The sequence below is a fragment of the Anoplopoma fimbria genome, chromosome 2 (assembly GCF_027596085.1).
Source record: "Anoplopoma fimbria isolate UVic2021 breed Golden Eagle Sablefish chromosome 2, Afim_UVic_2022, whole genome shotgun sequence".
Taxonomy (NCBI): Eukaryota; Metazoa; Chordata; class Actinopteri; order Perciformes; family Anoplopomatidae; genus Anoplopoma; species Anoplopoma fimbria.
Window position 1 is genome coordinate 24,163,465 of NC_072450.1, and position 20,752 is coordinate 24,184,216.

General features: G+C 39.5%; 2 protein-coding genes across 2 annotated transcripts; one reads left to right on the forward strand and one right to left on the reverse strand.

Moving 5' to 3' along the window:
• Positions 1–1,434: 1,434 nt before the first annotated feature.
• LOC129105416 (cell surface A33 antigen-like) lies at positions 1,435–7,569 on the reverse strand. Its single transcript, XM_054616427.1, has 7 exons — positions 7,358–7,569; positions 5,767–5,936; positions 5,431–5,647; positions 4,532–4,696; positions 4,028–4,144; positions 3,770–3,908; positions 1,435–2,943 (listed from the first exon to the last, which is right to left on the reverse strand). Exons 1-7 carry the CDS (start codon positions 7,395–7,397, stop codon positions 2,481–2,483), a joined length of 1,311 nt encoding a protein of 436 aa, XP_054472402.1. The 5' UTR covers positions 7,398–7,569; the 3' UTR covers positions 1,435–2,480.
• Positions 7,570–10,883: 3,314 nt separating this feature from the next.
• LOC129106178 (gastrin-releasing peptide receptor-like) lies at positions 10,884–20,038 on the forward strand. Its single transcript, XM_054617529.1, has 5 exons — positions 10,884–10,954; positions 13,935–14,294; positions 16,537–16,888; positions 19,199–19,312; positions 19,757–20,038. The coding sequence occupies exons 1-5, from the start codon at positions 10,884–10,886 to the stop codon at positions 20,036–20,038; spliced, it is 1,179 nt and encodes a 392-aa protein (XP_054473504.1).
• The last annotated feature ends 714 nt before the right edge of the window (positions 20,039–20,752 follow it).

Below are 20,752 nucleotides of genomic sequence, written 5' to 3' on the forward strand. Positions count from 1 at the left end.
AAGCAGAAACTGGCCGTGGCTCTACAGAAAGCCCAGGACGACGTCGCCAAGCTTCAGGGACGACAGTTGGCAGAGTCAGACTTTCAGTTCAGGCACACTAGTGACACTGAGCTCAGGCTCTTCCAGCAGAGAACGGCTCTGGATGAGAGCACAAAGGCTCTACACCACCTGCAACGGGAATACACAGATCTAGGGAGGAGACACAGTGAAATTAATTCTGACTATCGTGAGCTGCTTAAAACTCACAGCGCCCTCCAAATCAAATATGAGAGGCTCTGCTACGCTCAAGGAAACCCCCGACCAGACTTCAGCCCACCTCAATTCACAATCTAATTGTAATTTTTCTCCATCAAAGGGGATTTTTTTCGGGTGTTTTTTCTTATCTGCGACGAGGGTCTAAGGACAGAGGGAGTTGTATGAATGTATGATTTTAAATATGTGATTTGTTATACTGGCTATGTTAAAAAAAGATTTGCCTGCAAAGGCTGAGACATACTTATCTTTACAGACTGACTGTGGACTCCGTGACAATTTAACCCCAATATCATGGAGTACACCATCCTTTAAATGTGCTATTTTGTTTGTTAGTTTTTGTGTGTAGTAAGTTGTAAACATTGTAATCAATATCAATTAAATGTAATATAATGTATCATGTAATGTATGTGTGAAAACATTTATAAATTTATTATGCTTCTGATTGGATTTAGGAGTTTTAATTAAAAGTGCAGCGAGACAATCTCACAAACTAACATCCAAAGCAGAAAAAGAATAAACTTCATTTAGTATAGCTATAACCATGAATTAGCTTTTACCCTTTGCTGTTTTGTGATCCAAAAGTTGGTTTCCAGGACATATGGACACAGCATTAAACCCCATACAATGTTGGAATCAATTTGAAATACTGAACATATATGGGACCAATATTCTGTATTAGTAGTAGTAGCTTTTAAAATATGACATAAGTATAGTAAAAATTTAATTGGGCCATCACTAAGAATAATATACTACTAAAAACGCACAGATCAGCTAGCTTGAAATAAAGGAAGCTGTTTTCTATAATGTATGTTATCATTTTATTTTGAAGTCCAAATGACCCGACATCCAGTAGTAGTTGCTTAGCTATGTAACTTTACACAGCAGGGGGGGGGGAGGCGCCGAGACGCTCTTTCCAGACAATGGATGATGCAAGTGATGGAGGCAAGGCCATTTTTTAACAAAACAATTAGTTAATATAAAGTTTAAGACGATAGTAATCATTAATATGACCACTGGTATTACTACTACTACTAAAATGCTTTTTGTTTTTGGCCAACGTGTAGTATGAATTAAATGTGATCAAAAGACCATTTATTTGACCTGCAAGTGTAAGGTCGCCATCTAGTGTTCAGGATTCATTCAGTGGCAAGAAGCTATTTGTTCATTTTATTTCAGCTTTATTTTTATAGCATATTTCATGAGTGAAATACATCCCACACTGTGTCATAACACAAAGCCCAATGAAAAACTGGTAACATTACCATTGCGGGGATAAAATAACTGCATGTATACTGTATGTTGTCATATTTAATTGCAGTTCAACAGAAATCTCTCTCTAAAATAATTAAACATAATAAAAACATTCGACAGTGACATGGCAAAGGCGGTTCTATGCTGTACATCTTCAAAGTTTAGACTTATTTAAATGAGTATTTTCCTTTGCAATAAAAACGAGAGTGGTGACACTATCAATACACACAATCCGAGGAAGTTTCTATATCATGATGAAAAAAACTGAAAGCACGAAAAGACAGAGAGGATATTAAAAATAGTCTCAATGTCTGTGTTTCTATACAAGGACAGACAGTATCTAAGTCAAATAAACAGAAATAATCCTATGAAGCGCAAATAATGACACAAAATGGAAGCCCTTATCTGTAGTATGGAGGTAACTTCCTGAAAAAAATAATATATATGTATATTTAAAATCTACCACCAGTTACACCCAGCAACAGCAGTCATCAGACATCAGACAGACAAAAATCAGGTCATCCATTCTTATTTAACAATTTCAATATTTCGAGTTTAAAGCTAAAATACCACCTAATTTCTGAATTACAAAGCTACAAATTTCTCTGGGAATCTGTGAAATATTTGCTAATTTCCTAATATTTATATGACGCCAATTTGGTACACAGCAAAGATACAGATCTTGCCCTGGGCACTGTCTAGACCTGAGCCTTTACCTGAGTTTGTAAATGTTGACCCCACCCACCCCGACCACTCCCTGTATAAAACGGATCACATGGGCTTTGTGGCCACCATTTTGGGTTCCCTGCCCTTCCTCAACTAATCCTCCAACAAACAGCTTGGCTAACAAAATTGTTCTAGAAAAACAACAGCCAATGCTTAGCTCACACCTTGGGTATGAGCTAACTGGCAGCCATTGGAGTAAAGTCAATGGAGATGAAACAGTAGATGGTGGTCGGTACAAGTTGGCGGCTTTAGTCGGTGTAGTCCTTCCTCGGTGGCTTATTGGCTGGCAAAGGTGGTCTGTCACGATCGCGATCATCGTAGGGCTCATCATAGCGGTCGTCATCATCGTGGCGACGGTCCCTGCGGTCATCGTAGCGACGCTCGTCGTCGTAGCGCTCGTTGCGGTCACTGTTCCTCTCACGGCGGTCATCGTACTCGCTTCGGCGATCAGTGTAGTCGCTGCGGCGGTCGTCGTAGTCGCTGCGGCGGTCGTCGTAGTCGCTGCGGCGGTCGTCGTGATCGCTGCGGCGGTCGTCGTGATCGCTGCGGGTCTTATAGTCGCGCTCACTATGTTCGTCGTAGCGGTCACGGCTTTCAACAGGGCGCCTCAAACTGGAGTCATCATGGACGTGGTCGTCCTCTCGTCCATCAACGGGGCGACTCTCACCGTTTCTAGTCGGCTGTTTGTCGCTGTACTCTTCCTCAGGAACCCTGGGAAGTGAAAATGTCAGATGTTGGAGTGGGAGCGTTTTTTTAATTTTCAATTTTGTATTTCATTGGCAGCGTTGACCTGAAGCAAAGCTTCCACCATTATTGCCTTGAAACGGCCTCAGCGTTGTTGTTGTCATGGTTGGTACATTTTTTTAAGTAATCTCCCCAAAATTGGGAACAGAAATCTGGAGGGCAAGCTTTTACGTTTTTTGATAGTGAGATAAATAACATCTGTCTTTGGCTTGGCCCGATAAAGACTCAAGAAGTACAGGCTGTATCAAAAGATCAGAGATAATGTCTTTGAAAAGTCATTTCAAATGGAGCAAATGTGTCCGTGCAGATGGAAACACAGTGCAAATATCTGAGGCGTGTCAGCTGGAATGAAGAACTTTTGAAGGGGTCTGTCCTGGTGATATATTTACATACATGAAGAGGAAGTAAAACTGTCGCGTGCATACAGCTGTGACAGGCCATTCTGTATGCTCAGCGTGCTTTCCCCTCAAACCCCGACACTTTTCATTTTAAGGTTCTGATGAGTCTTTTTTTTGTTGCAATATTTACTATGAATAGGCCTCTTTGACTCATCATTTTTTTCCCTTGTGAATAAAATGTGCTGTATAAATTAAACATTTTGCCTTCTAATAGTAATAATTCTTGGTGGACAATAGACTTTCTCAGCCTTAAAAACGAAAAAAGGTCTTATATGTCCGGTCGTCTGCTTATTCAGCATCGTGAATGGGCCCTATCAGATGTTCACCACTGTTAACTTCAAAGCATCTTCTTCATCGCCCAGTGTGAATGTGTCTTTGAGGGAGACAAACTTTACCCCATGGCGTATTCCTCCTCCTTCTTCTTCTTCTTCCGGCAGCAGCAGCAATAGATGACGACGATGAGCACGACCAACGCGGCGATCCCCCCGGCGACTGCACCAATGATTCCTGCAGTGGAGCCAATGTTCATGGAAGCTGCAGGATTGATGAAGAGGAAGATTATTATGATGCATATTATAATGCATTCTTGTAAAGATGTATTTATCGGGAATACGACGTTTCCAGACAGTTCATGGAAAGCTGCTTTATCTCACGTGGCATGACGGCGAGGGTGATGTTGCAGGAAGCGGAGCGGATCTTGTTTGCCGAGGTGCAGATGAAGTATCCTGATGTATCTTTGGAGATGTTGAATAGAGACAGGATGCCTCCCTCTTAAAGACAAAGAGAAAGTCACATACACACATCAGTGGCATTAAAAAAAAATCCAAGGGTGCTCAATCAATAATCAAAGCTGTTTATTGTACTTCCTGACAATTTAATTGGTTTAACTAATTTTAGCTGATCGCAGATATATTGGAATCTGCCTACAAGTTGGCTAACAAGTAACAACAGATTGCAGTTTGAGGTCATATTAAAAACAGGGTCGCCACTACATGTTTCTCCACAAGAGGTGGTCACATTTCATTTATAACCAACTTTAAGAGTTGGGAAATTGTTTGTTTAAATCATGTAAGGTAGCAAGTGAAGCAAACCTTTATGTGCCGATAGTTAAGATACATTTTCCAGGATCGATAGTCCTCACAGAAACTGACACTTACTGTCGGTGGTTCTTCGGTCGAACATGCGAGGGGTTTTCCTGACATCTTGACTTTTCCATGAGTAAGTGGGAGTCGGAGAGCCTTCCTCAGACAAACAGGTCAGGTTGATGTTCTGGCCGTATTCTGTCTTTCCCTGGATCTTACAGATGGGTGTAGATGGAGCCACTAGATAAAAAAAAAGATTTGTCCTATAAAATAACTCTAAAACATGTCTAATTTGATTTAGTTTAAAAAAAGGATATGTGAATAAAGAATAAAAAACATAAAACATGTTTTCTAGTAAGGACATTAATATGTTATGTCATTAAGAATGGAAGTTGTAACATGTCGATGCCACCTAGAAAAACAGTATATTACCACCTACTTACTACCTCCCTACTTTCAGCACCCATGCTAAGACCACACCCATCTCTGAACTCGACCTTCATTTTGATCTGAACCAAACACCTGTAAAGTCTGTCTGCAGTTTTCACACTTGCGATATCGCGCTCACAAAATCTGTCCACAGACAGAAATATCAACACCTGGCAAAGCTGTCAAAACCTCCTCTGTAGTAGTTCCTGCTACAGTATGTGTCTCCAGGACTAATTTTGCAATGATGACTCACACACAGACTCACAAGGAGAAAACTAAACCAGCGTCACAGTTGCGTCTGGTAATAGTCAAAAACAGGAACCAACCTTTTGATGATCTACATAGTATTAACTTGCATCAGAGAAACTTTACATGCTAAACATGATACTAACTGAGCTTTAACTTGTGCAATAGTAAAAAATACTCTACTACTACTACTACAATAATACATGCTGAATGTGAAACAACAAACAATATGCAATACACAGCTCTTTTCCCCCCCACTTTTGAAACGCAGACTTCTCTGAAAACAAATGAAAAGTTACCTAGCACCACCAGCTCTGCAGTGTCGGCCGGCTTGCCCTCGTCGTCACCCGCAATCTGGACGCGGCATTCAAACACCTTGTTGTCTGCCAGTGTGATGGAGGAAAGTTTCAAGTTGGCCTTTCCCGTGGTAATATCCACATCCAGGGACACCCGGCCTTCATATTGCAGTTTGATGTCAGTAACTGCACCAGTAGAATAATAAGTGAGGATCAGGCTCTGTTAGACAACAGGAGCATCGGAGGAACATGAGAAGAGCAAGAAAACAGTTATCTTCATTGATAGATAACAGAGAATCATATACACATGCACACATCATCACATTATAGTAGTCTGACCTCATCAGAAGGAGTGTTCTCAGATTCACCGGACCACGAGATGATGGCTATTGGCACTTTCCCGCCGGGTTTGGGTTTAAAGGTGCAGGGCAGTGTGATGTTGTCACCCCTGGCGAACTCGTATACCTCCTCCGGGATGTTAACTTGGATGGCACCAACACCTGACAGCACTGTCACAGATTTGAAAACAGGGAATATTGATTGTTATCATTTAATTGCGAGTGCCTGTCCTTTTTAAAAAACAGTTAATATCAATATTGCGGTATCAATGAATAATCAATATGTATCCCAGCCCTATGTAAAAAAAAAAAAATAGGGCATGGGCAATATGACCAAATCATCTTGAATTCCTAAATAGATAATTTCATATCTTCAAAATAATATTTACCTTAAGATATAATGTTTTCTGGTAATTAATAAATAAATAGTCTGTATGAATCAACCACATGGTAAAGACTATTTTTGTAAGCTCCTGTGTAAATGTAATACTTGACAAATTAAAAAAGATGGCTATTGAGTTTTTAGATCAATTTATTAAGAAATGAAGTGTGACATGAACATCACAGTTTCAAGTACAATCATAGACAAAAAAATAATAATTCATATTTCCAGATATACCCAGACTATGTTTACATACATGCACACAAATATAAACACATTAAGCCAATCATTTGATTTAACAACACGAGGTATTTCCCAAAGGCAAAATAGACACGGAATTGGATGTCAAGATATCCCGATATATGATTTCATCAAGACATGATTAAAGGACGATCAATTATCTTATCGAATTGTCACCCATTAAATGTAAAATGTGCCTTCACTGTTGACAATTGAGCAGCGGAGATCTGCACAAATAAACGTATTACCCCACCCTGCCACACACACACACACACACACACACACACACACACACACACACACACACACACACACACACACACACACACACACACACACACACACACACACACACACACACACACACACACACACACACAAATCTGTTTTGTTTTGGATTAGTTTCAGTTCAGATTTTTGCTTAATTTCTAAATCTTCTGCGGGAGAAAACTGAATATCTTTGCATTTCGTATCGTCTGTAAAAAAAAAAGAAAAGAGGAAGACCTTTCAAAACCAAAGCCAACAGGACATTTTGCAGACTCGCTCTACCCAGTAAGTAGGGCCTAATTATACTGGAAGTGGAAGTAATTGTTAGAAGCCCTACTTTTGTTGTTCTAAGTATTTGATTGAGTATCACCATTCATTTAAAAAAAACAAGTATGTTTTTTTGTTTGGTTTTTAGAAACTCCAACCCTATGCGGAAGAAAATAGAGGTTGAATCAATATTTCAAATATTTAAATTTGGTGATGCTGATTTCAATAGCTCCCCTAATTTGTGTAAAATCGAGTTTTCTTAAATCATTTTTTTCTCCTTCATTTATTTATGGATTTTTCTTTGTACAAAAAAAACGATGGAAGCGACAGATCACCTGCATAAACAGGTGACTGGGGCCTGCTCTTGGAGGTGCGTTAACAGGTGTGGCGGCTCGGTAGGTGCAAAGGAAAAATGTTTTCTAGCAGGTAAACTCACCCAGAGAGAGCAGGGCCCAGGTAGACATCCTCCTCTCCATCGCCAACGCGTTTGTTGTTCTCAAACCAACTCACTGATACTTCTGTGGCTGGTCGTTTTCTCTAAAAAAAATCGAAAAAGTGACCTAGAGCCGCCTGAAACAAACGTCCATCGAAACCCGACTGCTCTCCGGCAGATGGGTGCGGCCGCCGAGTCTGGGTGATTGACAGCGCTCTCCGCCAATCAGCGCAGCTCCTGTTGTTCATACACATTCTTCATCCGCCCACCTGGCGTGTGTCGGCTTGTCTTCCGTAGAGCCTATACCTGACTGGTCCTTCCCTGTGGCATGTCTGTCAGGGTTTCCAAATAAAACCAAAATGTGTCCCAATTGGACATTTTAATGGGGAGCTCTTAAGTTAAACCCATATGATTATCAGAAATAACCTTTATTAGTCTATATTTTTTCATTACTTAGGCCTTTATTCCATTTTATAACAATCAGCTTTATGTTGAAAGAGAAAGAGAGAGATGAGGGGTGTTCAAACCTCATGTTGTGTTAAAAGTTAAAAAAAAACAGCAAAATAATATTTTGTCAACTTAAGGTTTGATGACTTTTCCTAAACTGACCCTAACATTAGAAAAAGTGAAACATTGCCTTTGATTACATTTCAATTAAAGCTGAACACCACCAGGGTGTTGGTGGTGGTGGTGGTGGGGGGGCAGTGGTTAAAACATGAGTAGACTTCTATTTTGTAGTTGAGTTCCTCATTGTACAACATTTTGCCAAATTTAGCTTCAGTTTTTCTGAACAGGGAAGAGGCAAAACTTAGATATTCATAAAGTTTGTGATGAGGGACATTGAAACTTAAGACAAGGGGAGTAAACAGAAAGTTCAGACTACACAAGAGCTAAGGGTTCGTGGGTGGTGCTGTGAAAAACCTTTATGTGCCGTTGGAGCAAGAGAAGCGTTTTGTCCTGTCAGACTGGTTTTACAGGATCTATCACCTCGAGGCACACACACACACACACACACACACACACACACACACACACACACACACACACACACACACACACACACACACACACACACACACACATGCACACACACACACACACACACACACACACACACACACACACAAACATGCACACACATGCACACACAAACACACAACACAACACACACACACAAACATGCACACACAAACACACACACACAAACAAACAACAAAACAGATAGAATCATCGAAAGAGCACAGTGTTTCAGGAACAACTACCAAGCATACCTACCTCCAATGATAAGAGTTAAATTATCTGTTTTTGAGTGACTAACCACTACCATAGAAGGGGTTCATGGTTTGAGTTAGCCTGCTGTGTTATAGCCTCTATAGCACCGCTCAGTGGATGTGACTGGAAACTATCCCACTATCCAACATGACCTAATGTCCTGGGACAAGCCCATATGATTAAATGCACCCAACCTTTGAAAACTTTCATAACGAATGAAAAAAACAAACATGCATATTCATGTGTAGAATGTGGAAGAAAAAATCTAATTCAACCACTCAGGTAAATTTCAGGACCAGTTCAACATTTTAGGATATATACTGCTTTGTGGCGGGGAGTTAGATGAGAAGATCAATACCACATCTGTAATATAAAGCTACAGGCAGCAGCTGGTAAGCTTAGCTTAGCACAAAGACTGGAAACAAGGGGAAACAGCTTTGGTTGTGTCCAAAGGTAACAAACATTTGCCTTCTCTAAACTCACTAATCAAACCATTATATCTTATTCACTTATTCCTACAAAAAAAGGACCACGCCATAATTTGCATCTTGCAAATAGACCACGTCCCAGTTGTTGTTTGTTGGTTTTCTGTTTCCATGGAGATGTTCCTAACAGTCATAGTTCATCTGAGGTAGTTCATCTACAGTTGAATACATTTTCACAAACCACTTTTATTTTCAGCCATATAGAGCAGGTGAAACATTACTCAATAATTATATTATGTTTCTCCCCAGTTTGTTGACAACATATATAAGACAACATCTTAAATATATTCATCATATGAAAACACCTCTGAAGAGGCTGTTTGACATGCAGAGTAGCTAATACGCTGGTGTAAATAATAAAAAAGTCATTAATGACACCTGTGCTTTTCCTAAAAGTCCTCTAAATTATGAGACAAAATAGGTTGTTCATCCATAGAACGACACATAGAAGGGTTTTCGGATCTGAAAAGCTTAATTAACGGCAGCCATTATTGTAACCATTATCCAAAAGTAAACTTAGAGGTCGTGAACATTAGTTCGTAGATAAAATAATGAGCTCCAGTAATGGAAGTCAATGATGATAAGCAGAAAGGTCAGCGGACTGATTCAAATTGCGACTTCAACACACTGTTATAACAGATACGATATTAATCAAGCAGAGAATATAAGTCATGTGAGGTGAGGTTTGAGCGAGTTGGTGTTTCGGATACTGTTATGATTCAGTGCTCAAGGATGTGGGAAAGGTTTGTTCATTTATGAAACACAAATCATTGCAAAATTGATATGTGCAACTTTCAAATTAGATTATTTTGTAAGGTGTCAGCCAATTTCTTTTATATTCTGCAGCATTTTGTGCAACAAAAGGGTTCCATGTGGCTTTTAAAGACTTACCACATTACAGGCAGGGGAGGATAATTGAACTGTGTCCTTCTGCTGAGAGATAAGGAACAAAGTGTCGGATCATAGCGAGATGGTCATTAAATGTTTTCTTTGATATGTATGTGACATTTTGTGCTTCAAGAATAACCTTTTCCCTGCTGAACTAATGAATTTCATTGTATCTTCCAAAAGGCAAAAGGATGGAAAATAATCAAAAGATGATTGATGTTTTTCCCACCTATGCACAGGTGTATACATACCCATACATACAAACAGAGTGAGGGGAGACCCTTCCAGGTTCCTTTATCTGTCTCTCATCCCTTCCTTCTCCCCTGCTTAACACTAAACCCAATTTCATCTCTTGTGCTCCTGGCAGTCTTATCTCTCCTCCACACAATGACTCCGGACGCCACGACACCTTTTATCTTCTACCTCATACAATTAGAGCACGTAAAATTGCCTGGCAGCTCTTGACAAACCACAGAGATAAACAAGGATTAGAGATGTTCTCTCTCTGAGCCACATTGCACCCTGCTGAAATTTCTGCCCATCGTTGTTTCTGTGTATCCAATCTGTGATGTCTGTGTTGAAGAAGGCCTATATTTCAATGCCTCACCTGTGAGGGTTCTTTCATGGATCATTTCTCTGCTTGAGTGCCTGTCGGTCCATATTCATCTCTGGTACCTGTGAAGTTCCATTATCCTGAGGCAGCTGAGGATCCATAGAAGCACTTTCAACAGGAACCCGCTGGGTAATTGCAGGATGTGGACCCAGTAGGGGATTAGGTATATTCAACCAGTCAGATTGTGAAAACACCCCATTGCATAGTGTTCGCGGGAGCACACAAGACTTACGCTCTTTGGTTATGGTTCATTTAATAATTTTAGGACTACATGGTTCATGGTTTCAAATTGCTGGATCTGAACAAGGCACAGAGTGTTGTTTTAATAGAAGGCTGTAATCGGTGAGTACATGGTTAAACCTGCAGTCGCCCAAAACTTCTAGGTAATCTAAATGTTGGTTGGTCGGTCCACCACTTAGGTCCATTCTGAAATATTACAACACCTCTTGGTTGGATTGGCACAAAATGTTCATGATGCGCAGAGGATAAACCCTAATGACTTTTCTTCTATAGAGCCACCAACAGGGCAAAGTTTTCTCTTATCCAGTAAAATATCTTGACATCTACTGGATGGAATGACACAATATTTTGCACAGAAATTCCTGGTCCCATGAAGATAAACCATAATGACTTTAGTGATCTCCTGACTTTTCTTCTAGTGCCACCAACAGGTCAAAGTTTGTTCTTATCCAGTGAAATATCTCGACATCTACTGGATGGATTGACACAATGTTTTGTACAGACATTCATTGTTCCCAGAGGATAAAACCTAATGACTTAATTGCCATTGTATTTGATACTGCAGACACATTCATGTCTGCCTTAGGAAGAATTGTAATAACCTTGGTGATCTTCTAACTTGTCATCTAACGCTGTCTACGGTCAAATTTTAATTAGTCCAATAATTTGCTTCATAACTGAATGCCTGCAAAAATAAAGATATTCAGCTTCAGCTGTACTTTGTGAGACGTGCTAATTAGCTAATTTTAGCATGCTTAGATGATTAACAATGATGGTTAATATGGTAAACATTATACCTGCTTAACACCAGCATGTCAGCATAGTAAACATGTTAACTGACTGACATTAGCATTCAGCTCAAAGCACAGCTGTACCTCAGTGCATCCCTTCAGAGCGTGGCTGGGCATGGCTCTAGACTTTCAAAGTGAATTTTGGCAACAGCAGTCCATTTGATGGATCAATTTTGGCTTTGGGCTGCAGTCTTATGACACACTTTGGTGAAAAGCTGAACAAGTCTTTAGCCTGTAATAACAATTCAGTTCTTTTCCAGTTGAAAACATAGTCAACCCCTCCGGGGTAATTGGTAATGGCGGCTTACAATAACACAGACAACACATACAGGAGGCTATTTGGAGAAAAAACACAAACAAAACAGTTAAAAGGCTATATGCACTTCCAGCTAGTAGAAAAAAACCACACAAAACAGAAGATATGAAGAAGTTATATAAAAGGATGGAAAAGTAAACAACTGACTCAGGATGTTCAGCAGTTTTCTTTAGACTTGTTTGGTAGAAAAATAAAGAAAATAAACTCTCTCTTTCACTCCAACTCAGACTTAAAACAGCATTTTCTCACACTGTTTCTGTAATTCAGGGATATGTTGTGATTCCTGCACGTAAAAGGTCAAAGAAAGACACAATAGGAGATTGCTAAAACCACTAAAAATAACTTAAATTACATTTCAGAAGGTGCTTACCAACCATCTCCTTCTCTACATCCCACGTAGGTGATTGTCAAACGCTGTCTGGATTTCAACGCTCTTAGCATCGATGACCGTCTCTGTCAGGTCTCATATTAAATGGAAAATGTTAGGTTTTAGATACATTTTTACGCCAAGATTTATCACTGCACTACCACGATGCAGCTCTTGACCCTGACAAAAGGGCACTTTGTGTGCGTCTTGGCGGCCTGGGGATTACAGACAGCAGCTGTGTAATTGCACATGGCCTTACTTGCGTATTCACCCATTATTCTGCACCTATTTCCTCTCAGCTCTCTCTACTAACATACTGTGCTTGAGGGGTAACCTGTATTTATTTATTTACTTAAAATTGTGTTGCAACATTATGATCTATGCTAAAAAATATGCAATATATACTGTTGATTACTGTACTGTAATTCTACAACGTTTATAGATGATAGACATAAATGATAGAAGGACAGTGAGATAGATAGATAGATAGATAGATAGATAGATAGATAGATAGATAGATAGATAGATAGATAGATAGATAGATAGATAGATAGATAGATAGATTACATTACATTACAGTCATTTAGCAGACGCTTTTATCCAAAGCGACTTACAGGAAGTGTATTCAACATAGGTATTCAAGAGAACTACTAGTCACCAGAAGTAATAAGTGCATCTCCTTTCTTAAACAAGCATCTTAAAGCATAAGCCAGAGCAAAAGTATAGTGCAGAGGCAAATTACTACGAAAACAATAATGGCAACAGACTAATACGAATATAATAAGTGCTACAAACTACTACGAATAGGATAAGTGCAGTAAACAAATATGAATTCAATAAGTGCAGCGAACTGATACGAATACAGTAAGTGCAACAACTAATACGAATGCAATAAGTGCTACGAGATAGATAGATAGATAGATAGATAGATAGATAGATAGATAGATAGATAGATAGATAGATAGATAGATAGATAGATCCACATGACTCATGACAATAAAAACACTGTGCAATAATAGTTAAAATAGTTTTTTTCTGTCTGTAAATATTATATTTCAGTTGTTGTGTTTTTCTACTGTTTTTGTTGCTTATTTATAATACTTGTTTTGTTTTTTCTCGTTTTTTTTTCATTTTTTTTTTTTATCTTGTCTTTCTTTGCTATGTCTCTTGTGTGCACTTTACTCTATGCTGCTCTGCGGGACTAATAAAGGATTATCTTATCTTATCTTATCTTATCTTATCTTATCTTAGATAGATAGATAGATAGATAGATAGATAGATAGATAGATAGATAGATAGATAGATAGATAGATAGATTTATAAAAAATATAGGAATATAATGTAATATTTCATCTTCTTTCTTAAATCCAATGTCTTATACACACATGTTGATTGTACTTCATAGGTGCATGTTGTGTAGCTGAGCACACTATAAGCTCTTGAGCACTCCCACTTGCAAACACGTGCACACAACTCTAAAGTTGGACACAAAATTGTCCACCCAAGTAGAGTTTCCCCAAAGGACCTGTACGTATGTCTCTGAGTTTCACCTTCAATTGTAAAAAAAATAAATAAATAAATAAAATAAATAAAAAATCCTCCTGTGAGAGAGAGAGATGGGACATCGTCGCGCAGCATCACTGCTCTCCTCCGACGCACGATGTGGATCACCGGCGTGGTCATCGCTTCAGTGTACAGTGTGATCAGCGTGCTGGGGCTCATCGGCAACATCACGCTCATCAAGACCTTCTGCTCGGCCAAATCCATCCGCAATGTGCCCAATCTCTTCATGTCCAGTCTGGCTCTCGGGGACGTGCTGCTGCTGCTGACCTGCGTCCCGGTTGACGCCAGTCGATACCTGTCGGAGGAGTGGATGTTCGGGAGAGTGGGCTGTAAAGTCATCCCCTTTATTCAGCTCACCTCGGTCGGGGTGTCTGTGTTCACTCTCACTGCCCTCTCTGCCGACAGGTAGGCTACGGTTTCTGTTCTCATCCCGTTATTGACCTGTACTTGGCCTGTACGTGGCAGCCAAATGATCCAAACAACCCTCTTGGTTCTGTGGTTATGATGATAGACACATGGCAATATGTACAATCTAAATGTTGTAATACCGCAATGGAAAGCAAATGTTTAACTGTGTATTGATCAGGGGAGTATTACGCACGACAGAGCTGTGTACTTTTGTTTCGAGCTGCTGAAACAAAATAGATTCATTGCTGTCAATTTCTAATTTCTAACGTTTGTTGTTCAATGACATAAAGAAGTCGTGTACCTGTTTTGCGGATATCAATGATTTTTAAATGTTTGGCTGTGAGTGGACAACTTGAATGATGTTGTTTTATAATGTTTTAATATAAATGTCACAGTAAGCATTACTTGTTTCAGTTCTTCCTCTCATTATTTCCCATCTTTGGCCACTTTTTGCGTTCTTCGCTCTCCACCAATACAGTCAGACCTTTCTGCTGCTATTATCAACTACCCTTGAGAAACGAGATGAATAGTAAAATGTGAAAAAATGAGTATATGAGTGAGCTGTGTCCTCGAGCTTTGTGTTTCTGAAAATAATGTGTACTCCAAATGAATTATTTCTGGATTCTCAAAATAAATTCGAACCAGAGCCGGTATGCACGTCTTTGTTGATTTGCAGTAACATTCAAAGGTTATATCAGCCGTCCTGCTCGCAATAACAACCTAACCTGACAACATAACCTGTGGCCTACATTAAGGTAAGTACAACTGCTTTAGAACCTGTTAACTTGTTACAGACATAACATGCATATGTAATCTGAAAAATCCTCATTCAGTTACGAAGAAAACTCGTTAAAACAATTCAAAACATCCCAAGAAATCTTGCTTTTGTCATAAGTTTGCCACAGTATCCGTCAGCTAAAAGTACCCACAACTTGCTTCACATTATGAAATAATAGAAGTAGGTGGATAAGACCTGTAGCTCCTTCTACAGGTCTCCAAGGTTTTCACGTCATACTCGGTTGGCCGAGCTTCTCTGTGGTAATCGATAATAGGACTTGCATACTGCAGCAACAGGAAGGTGGTCAACAAGACTGCTGGGGATGTGTCTGTTGATGGGTCTTCACTAACATGTCACAGTTATGAAACACCTGACATTTCTGTCAGTAGCCCAGTAACGTTACAACCGCTCTAAACTTTCACCACTCGTTGAATTCAGTGTGTTATATGCAATGTTATTGTGGAATGGATGATTTGGTCCCTATAACCCCAGAACTCACCTCAGAGTCATCCCGTTTTCAAGTTTTCTTCAGTAGTCTAGTGATGTATATCTGTACATCCATGGGAACATTGGAACTTCTCATAGCGATTTCGGCATACTTTCAATTGTGCTAATTCGCCCAAATGTTAACAAATACAGCCTTATAAAAAACAGGTTTCAAGTTGTAATTCACAGCATGAGTTACGAACAATGAGCTGCTTTCTGTTTACATCCCAAAGCAGAAGAGAATAATTCCCAAAGCACATTGGGAATTATTCTCCCAAAACTTAGAGCCTGATTATCACAAAGGACCCCAAAATAAGTGTCAGACTTCAAAAACCCTGATCTATCCATAACCATTAAGTTACCCTGAACATTCAGGGCTGAGAGGTAGGCTACAATGATCAGCCCGAAACATTTTAAAAGGTGTTGTTGTTGCGTTGGGCGGTTCAATTCTTGCAAACGTGTCTGAATCCAGGCTGCTCTGATCAGATCACATATGTTTCATGTTTTTCAAGGTAATGATTTCATTATCGCACAGCTCTTACACATTATCCTTAAATCGAGTGGCGTTTTCAGAATTGGGTTTTTACTCAGTGAAACAAGATCTACTTAAATAACCTGTGGAGGTGAGATAACCAATGAAAAAGTATTTCATCGCCGTCTGTTCTTTTCACCAGGGTTAAATAATCATTACCTCCTTTCACATATTCCTAACACCACCAGGGCGATGTTATTTCCTAGATAAGGCTTGTTTTCATGGCTCCTCATTTCTATATTGCGTCCTCAAGTTCAACACGGTTAATGCACTAAATAGATTTGTTTCCAGACATCATTCAGAACAACGTTTGGGTTGAGTGGTTCTGCTGCTTGAAACTTTTTTGTCTCACTGCTCTCATCAGCGTTGTACAAAAATGAACACCAACACGTTGTGCTAACACGTGTATCTATCGATCCAACTTACATCTCCACATCTATCAGGTACAAGGCCATCGTGAAGCCCCTGGACATCCAAACATCGAGCACCACTACCAGCATTGTCCTGCGGGCGGCACTCATCTGGCTCCTCTCGCTGGTCCTGGCTATCCCAGAGGCCGTCTTCTCTGACCTACACACCTTCAACGTCACCTCCACTAATGAGAGCTTCGTCACCTGCGCCCCTTATCCCCATGCAGGGGAACTGCACCCCAAGATCCACTCCATGGCCTCCTTCCTCATTTTCTACGTCATTCCCCTGCTGGTCATATCCATGTACTACACCTTCATCGCCCGGAGCCTGATGAGGAGCGCCTCAAACCTGCCTGTGGAGGGGAACTTGCATGCAAGACGACAGGCCAGTGTTATACAATTTTAATCTACTGAAATATATCCATTCCCGCATGTGTTGATAGTTTTATAAAACTTAGCATGGAATACACTGAGGTTAAATACCCAGAAATAATACCAATGGCATAACCTCAGTGTCCTTAATGAAAGCTAGAGCCCTGGTTATTAGATGTTTATATATTTTTTGTTAAAGGTGCACTGTGTGTTATAAGCAGTGTGAATCTTCACTGGCCAATGATTCAATCCGATCACCATTACTGCACATGACTTTTTCATCAACTAATACAAACAATCAGATAAATCTGAACTAGGCTGCTTTTATTTTGCAAAGTGCTTTTAAAAATCTGACTATAACGGTCTATGATATAAAAAGCTGCATTGTTTCAATACCATCTCTGTGAGCCACCTCATCGACATTACAAAAACAAAAACAAAAATCCTTCTGCAGTGTATAGCAGTGTGCTGTTATCTACAAAAATAAGGATTTCCCATAGCAGCTCTAAGACAGGGCACTGAATGTCATTTTACAGAGCATGAATTAGCCTAGAAGCTAGTGGCCTTTTCCTTACTCATTGCTCTTCTACTCTTACTTTGTTTAAGTCATTGCATCTCCAGACAGATCCCCATGCTGAAATTTCAACCTGCATATACGTTTTATCAGCCCAACAGAACAGAGCAGCTAATATTGGCAGCGAGTGCAACAAGTTGGCTGAATGCTGTCTTTCAGCTCTGTGCAGCAAGAGTTTGTGTGAGCTCTGTCCTTGGTGAAACACAGAGATCAGAGGAGAAGAAAGAGAGAAAGAGGAGAGAGAAGAGAAACATGTGTAACAGTCAACATCAATCACAGTAAAGACTCACACAGAGCAGAAATGAAACCAAACTCCTGATGATGTTCTGTCACTGCGTTGCGATGCAGAATTGTCCGCATCCCAACGCATCTTAGAATTGAGAAGTGTCCACACCTCATCAGATATATATACATCTGATATGTAATATATATACTACTGATTGTAAGTCGCTTCGGATAAAAGCGTCTGCTAAATGACTGTAATGTAATGTAATGTAATATATTGTATATATTTTGAAAAAACTGCTGAAAAAGCCAACTGCAAACTAACAGCAGGGCAAGATCGTTTAATTGGTCAACACAACACCTGGCATTCTATTAGCTGGGGAATTTTGACAGGGTTGTTGCACCAAAACAATCCAATCCATGAGTAGACGTTTCATGAGCACAAGTGTGAGGAGAAAGGCTGAAGCTGGAGCCGGCAGGGAATCAGTAATCTCTAATATATCTGAGTGCAGCATTGGCAGAAATAAAAGTGCAAGCAGGTTTATTTGAGTCTGAGGACAGGGTTTTGAGGGAGAGCACTATAAATAAAAGAGTAATTCTCTCAAATCTGAAAAAAAACACATTCTTGAATAAAGAAAATACAAAATTATAAATAGAATACAGAAATAAGTGATGGAAGGTAACTACGTACATTAACTGAAGTATTGCGCTTAAGTAAAATGTTGAGGTACTAACAGGTTTATTTTTCAGAATAGGCAATACAATTATAAATATTGTATAGATTTAGTAACCCAACAGTACATAAGTAGTTACTAGTAAGTTAACCTCCACCAGCTACAACATGAAAATGCAGTTTACACAGTAATGCATCAGTATTAATATCAATTGATGAAGAAAATGTGTACTACTTGTACTAATAAAATAATAAAACTTGTTCAGGCCAGGTTGACCTGACTTCTGTATTTGTTTTATTACAGACCATATATCAAAGAGGCCTTCAGTACAGAGAGCACACATGGGTACAGTCTCAAACTAAAACCTTAAAAGAAAAGCCTTAATATGTCTCTATTTTTCTCCTATACCCTTATATGATATGTTATGATATGAGATATGAGATATCCAATCTGAATTGACCCAGTGTGACTCTATTCACCAGCTAGAACCAGTCTGTAGACATTTGATTCAAGTTTCTGCTATTCATGACCAGATATTTAATAATTACATATTCAACTTCTCTAATAAAAATACATTATACTCTCTATCAAACAGATAATCCAATGTGTAATAATCTGATACTGAAAGAGATTTTTCTGCTTCACACTGAGCATTTTATCATTTGATACTTTACGTACATTTGCTGGTCATACTTTTACCTAAGTAGCATTTTGGACGTGTTGTATTGCTACCTTTACTTAAGACAAAGATCTGAACACTTCCTACACCACAGGCAAAAAAACACTTAAATGTTCAAACACTAATGTCCATCATATGCCAACATTGTTGTTTTTTTACTACACCCAACAGGTTGAATCAAGAAAGCGCTTGGCCAAGACAGTGCTGGTGTTTGTCGGTCTCTTTGCGGTGTGCTGGCTTCCCTGTCACGTCATCTACTTATACCGCTCCTATCACTACTCCCAGGTAAAAAAAACCACATCTGTTTCTATACACTCGGTGTGTAACACATCGTTATTATCTGTATCTGTTTATTTCACGAAAAATATTTGTTGTTAGAAATCATTTAAACAGTTTAATTTTCTGGCATTAAAGTTTCACATAAGTTTTACTGCCTAAAGAAATAACAAAATATACTTTGTAATATACTATTTTTACTATGTACAATGTATCATATATTGGCTCCTAAATCACAAAGCTATTGACAACAGAACAGGCCAAACTAGCTCATTTGGACATATTACTGCACAAATTCTGATTCTGTTTGTATTTGTCCAGAGCACATTCATGTCCAAAGGATCCATTTGTATTTGGTAACATCCCCCGTACATGCAAACCTCTATTTGTCTGTCTCTCCATCGTTTAAACCATTTTTTCCCAACCCTCCTCCCCCTCTCTCTCCACGACCAGGTGGACACTTCCCTGGTTCATTTTGTGTGCAGCGTCGTTGCTCGTATCCTGGCCTTCACCAACTCCTGCCTCAACCCCTTTGCTCTTTACCTCCTGAGCGATACCTTCCAGAAGCAGTTTAATCAGCAGCTGTGCTGCTGCTGTCGTGTGATGCTCAAACGCTCCTCGCAGAGCCCTACACATTATAACACACATGTGACATCCGTCCGCAGCACACATCTCTCCATGGCAAGCCTGAGCATGGTCAATGGCAGAAGGGTCCATCAGGAGGATTGTGTGTAAGGGACGGGTGTTTGTTTGTTTCTGCCTCTTTGCTTTTGAGTCAGTGACCCCAAGAAATATTTTAACTGTATGTTTAAAAAAACTGTTTGATCATAAGAACCCTGCATAAAGAAATATAGTGGAATTATTGTACAAAAAGTGGTACTCCAGTGTTTAAATGTTGCACTTCCATAAAGTTTAGGGACTCGAGTAAGACATTGTTATTATTATTATTATAAGAATAGTCGCAAAGCAGCAGAGCATTAGTTTTGGTCAAACTCTAAAAACGCTGGATCCCACATTTTCACAAATTGGTTTTACCCATTACATCTTGCTGCCTGTATTACGTTCACAGGCAACTGCTTTTCCAGTTCATCTTTGTACCACATGGCTGTCATAAGGATACCCTTGACTCTTGCTTACATCCTGAGTCCCACATGTGAAGATTTAGGTAACAAAAAAACTTACAGTTAGAGAAAGATGGATGTTTCTGTTAAAAGTTAATTATCAATTGTCATGTCACATGCTTGGAGCCACTGAGGAAGTGATAAAACCAAGAACACAATCTTTCTCTTTAACTTACTGCTGTGAGGGTCAGAACATAGCTATAAAAAGAGTCTACAGCCATGCTTGTAGCTAGGAGACACGGTTGACCTTTCCCATAATACAACACGGCTGAATATCTGTGCTATACACTGTGTACCTGCATGGTATATCACTATTTCTTTGGAAGGA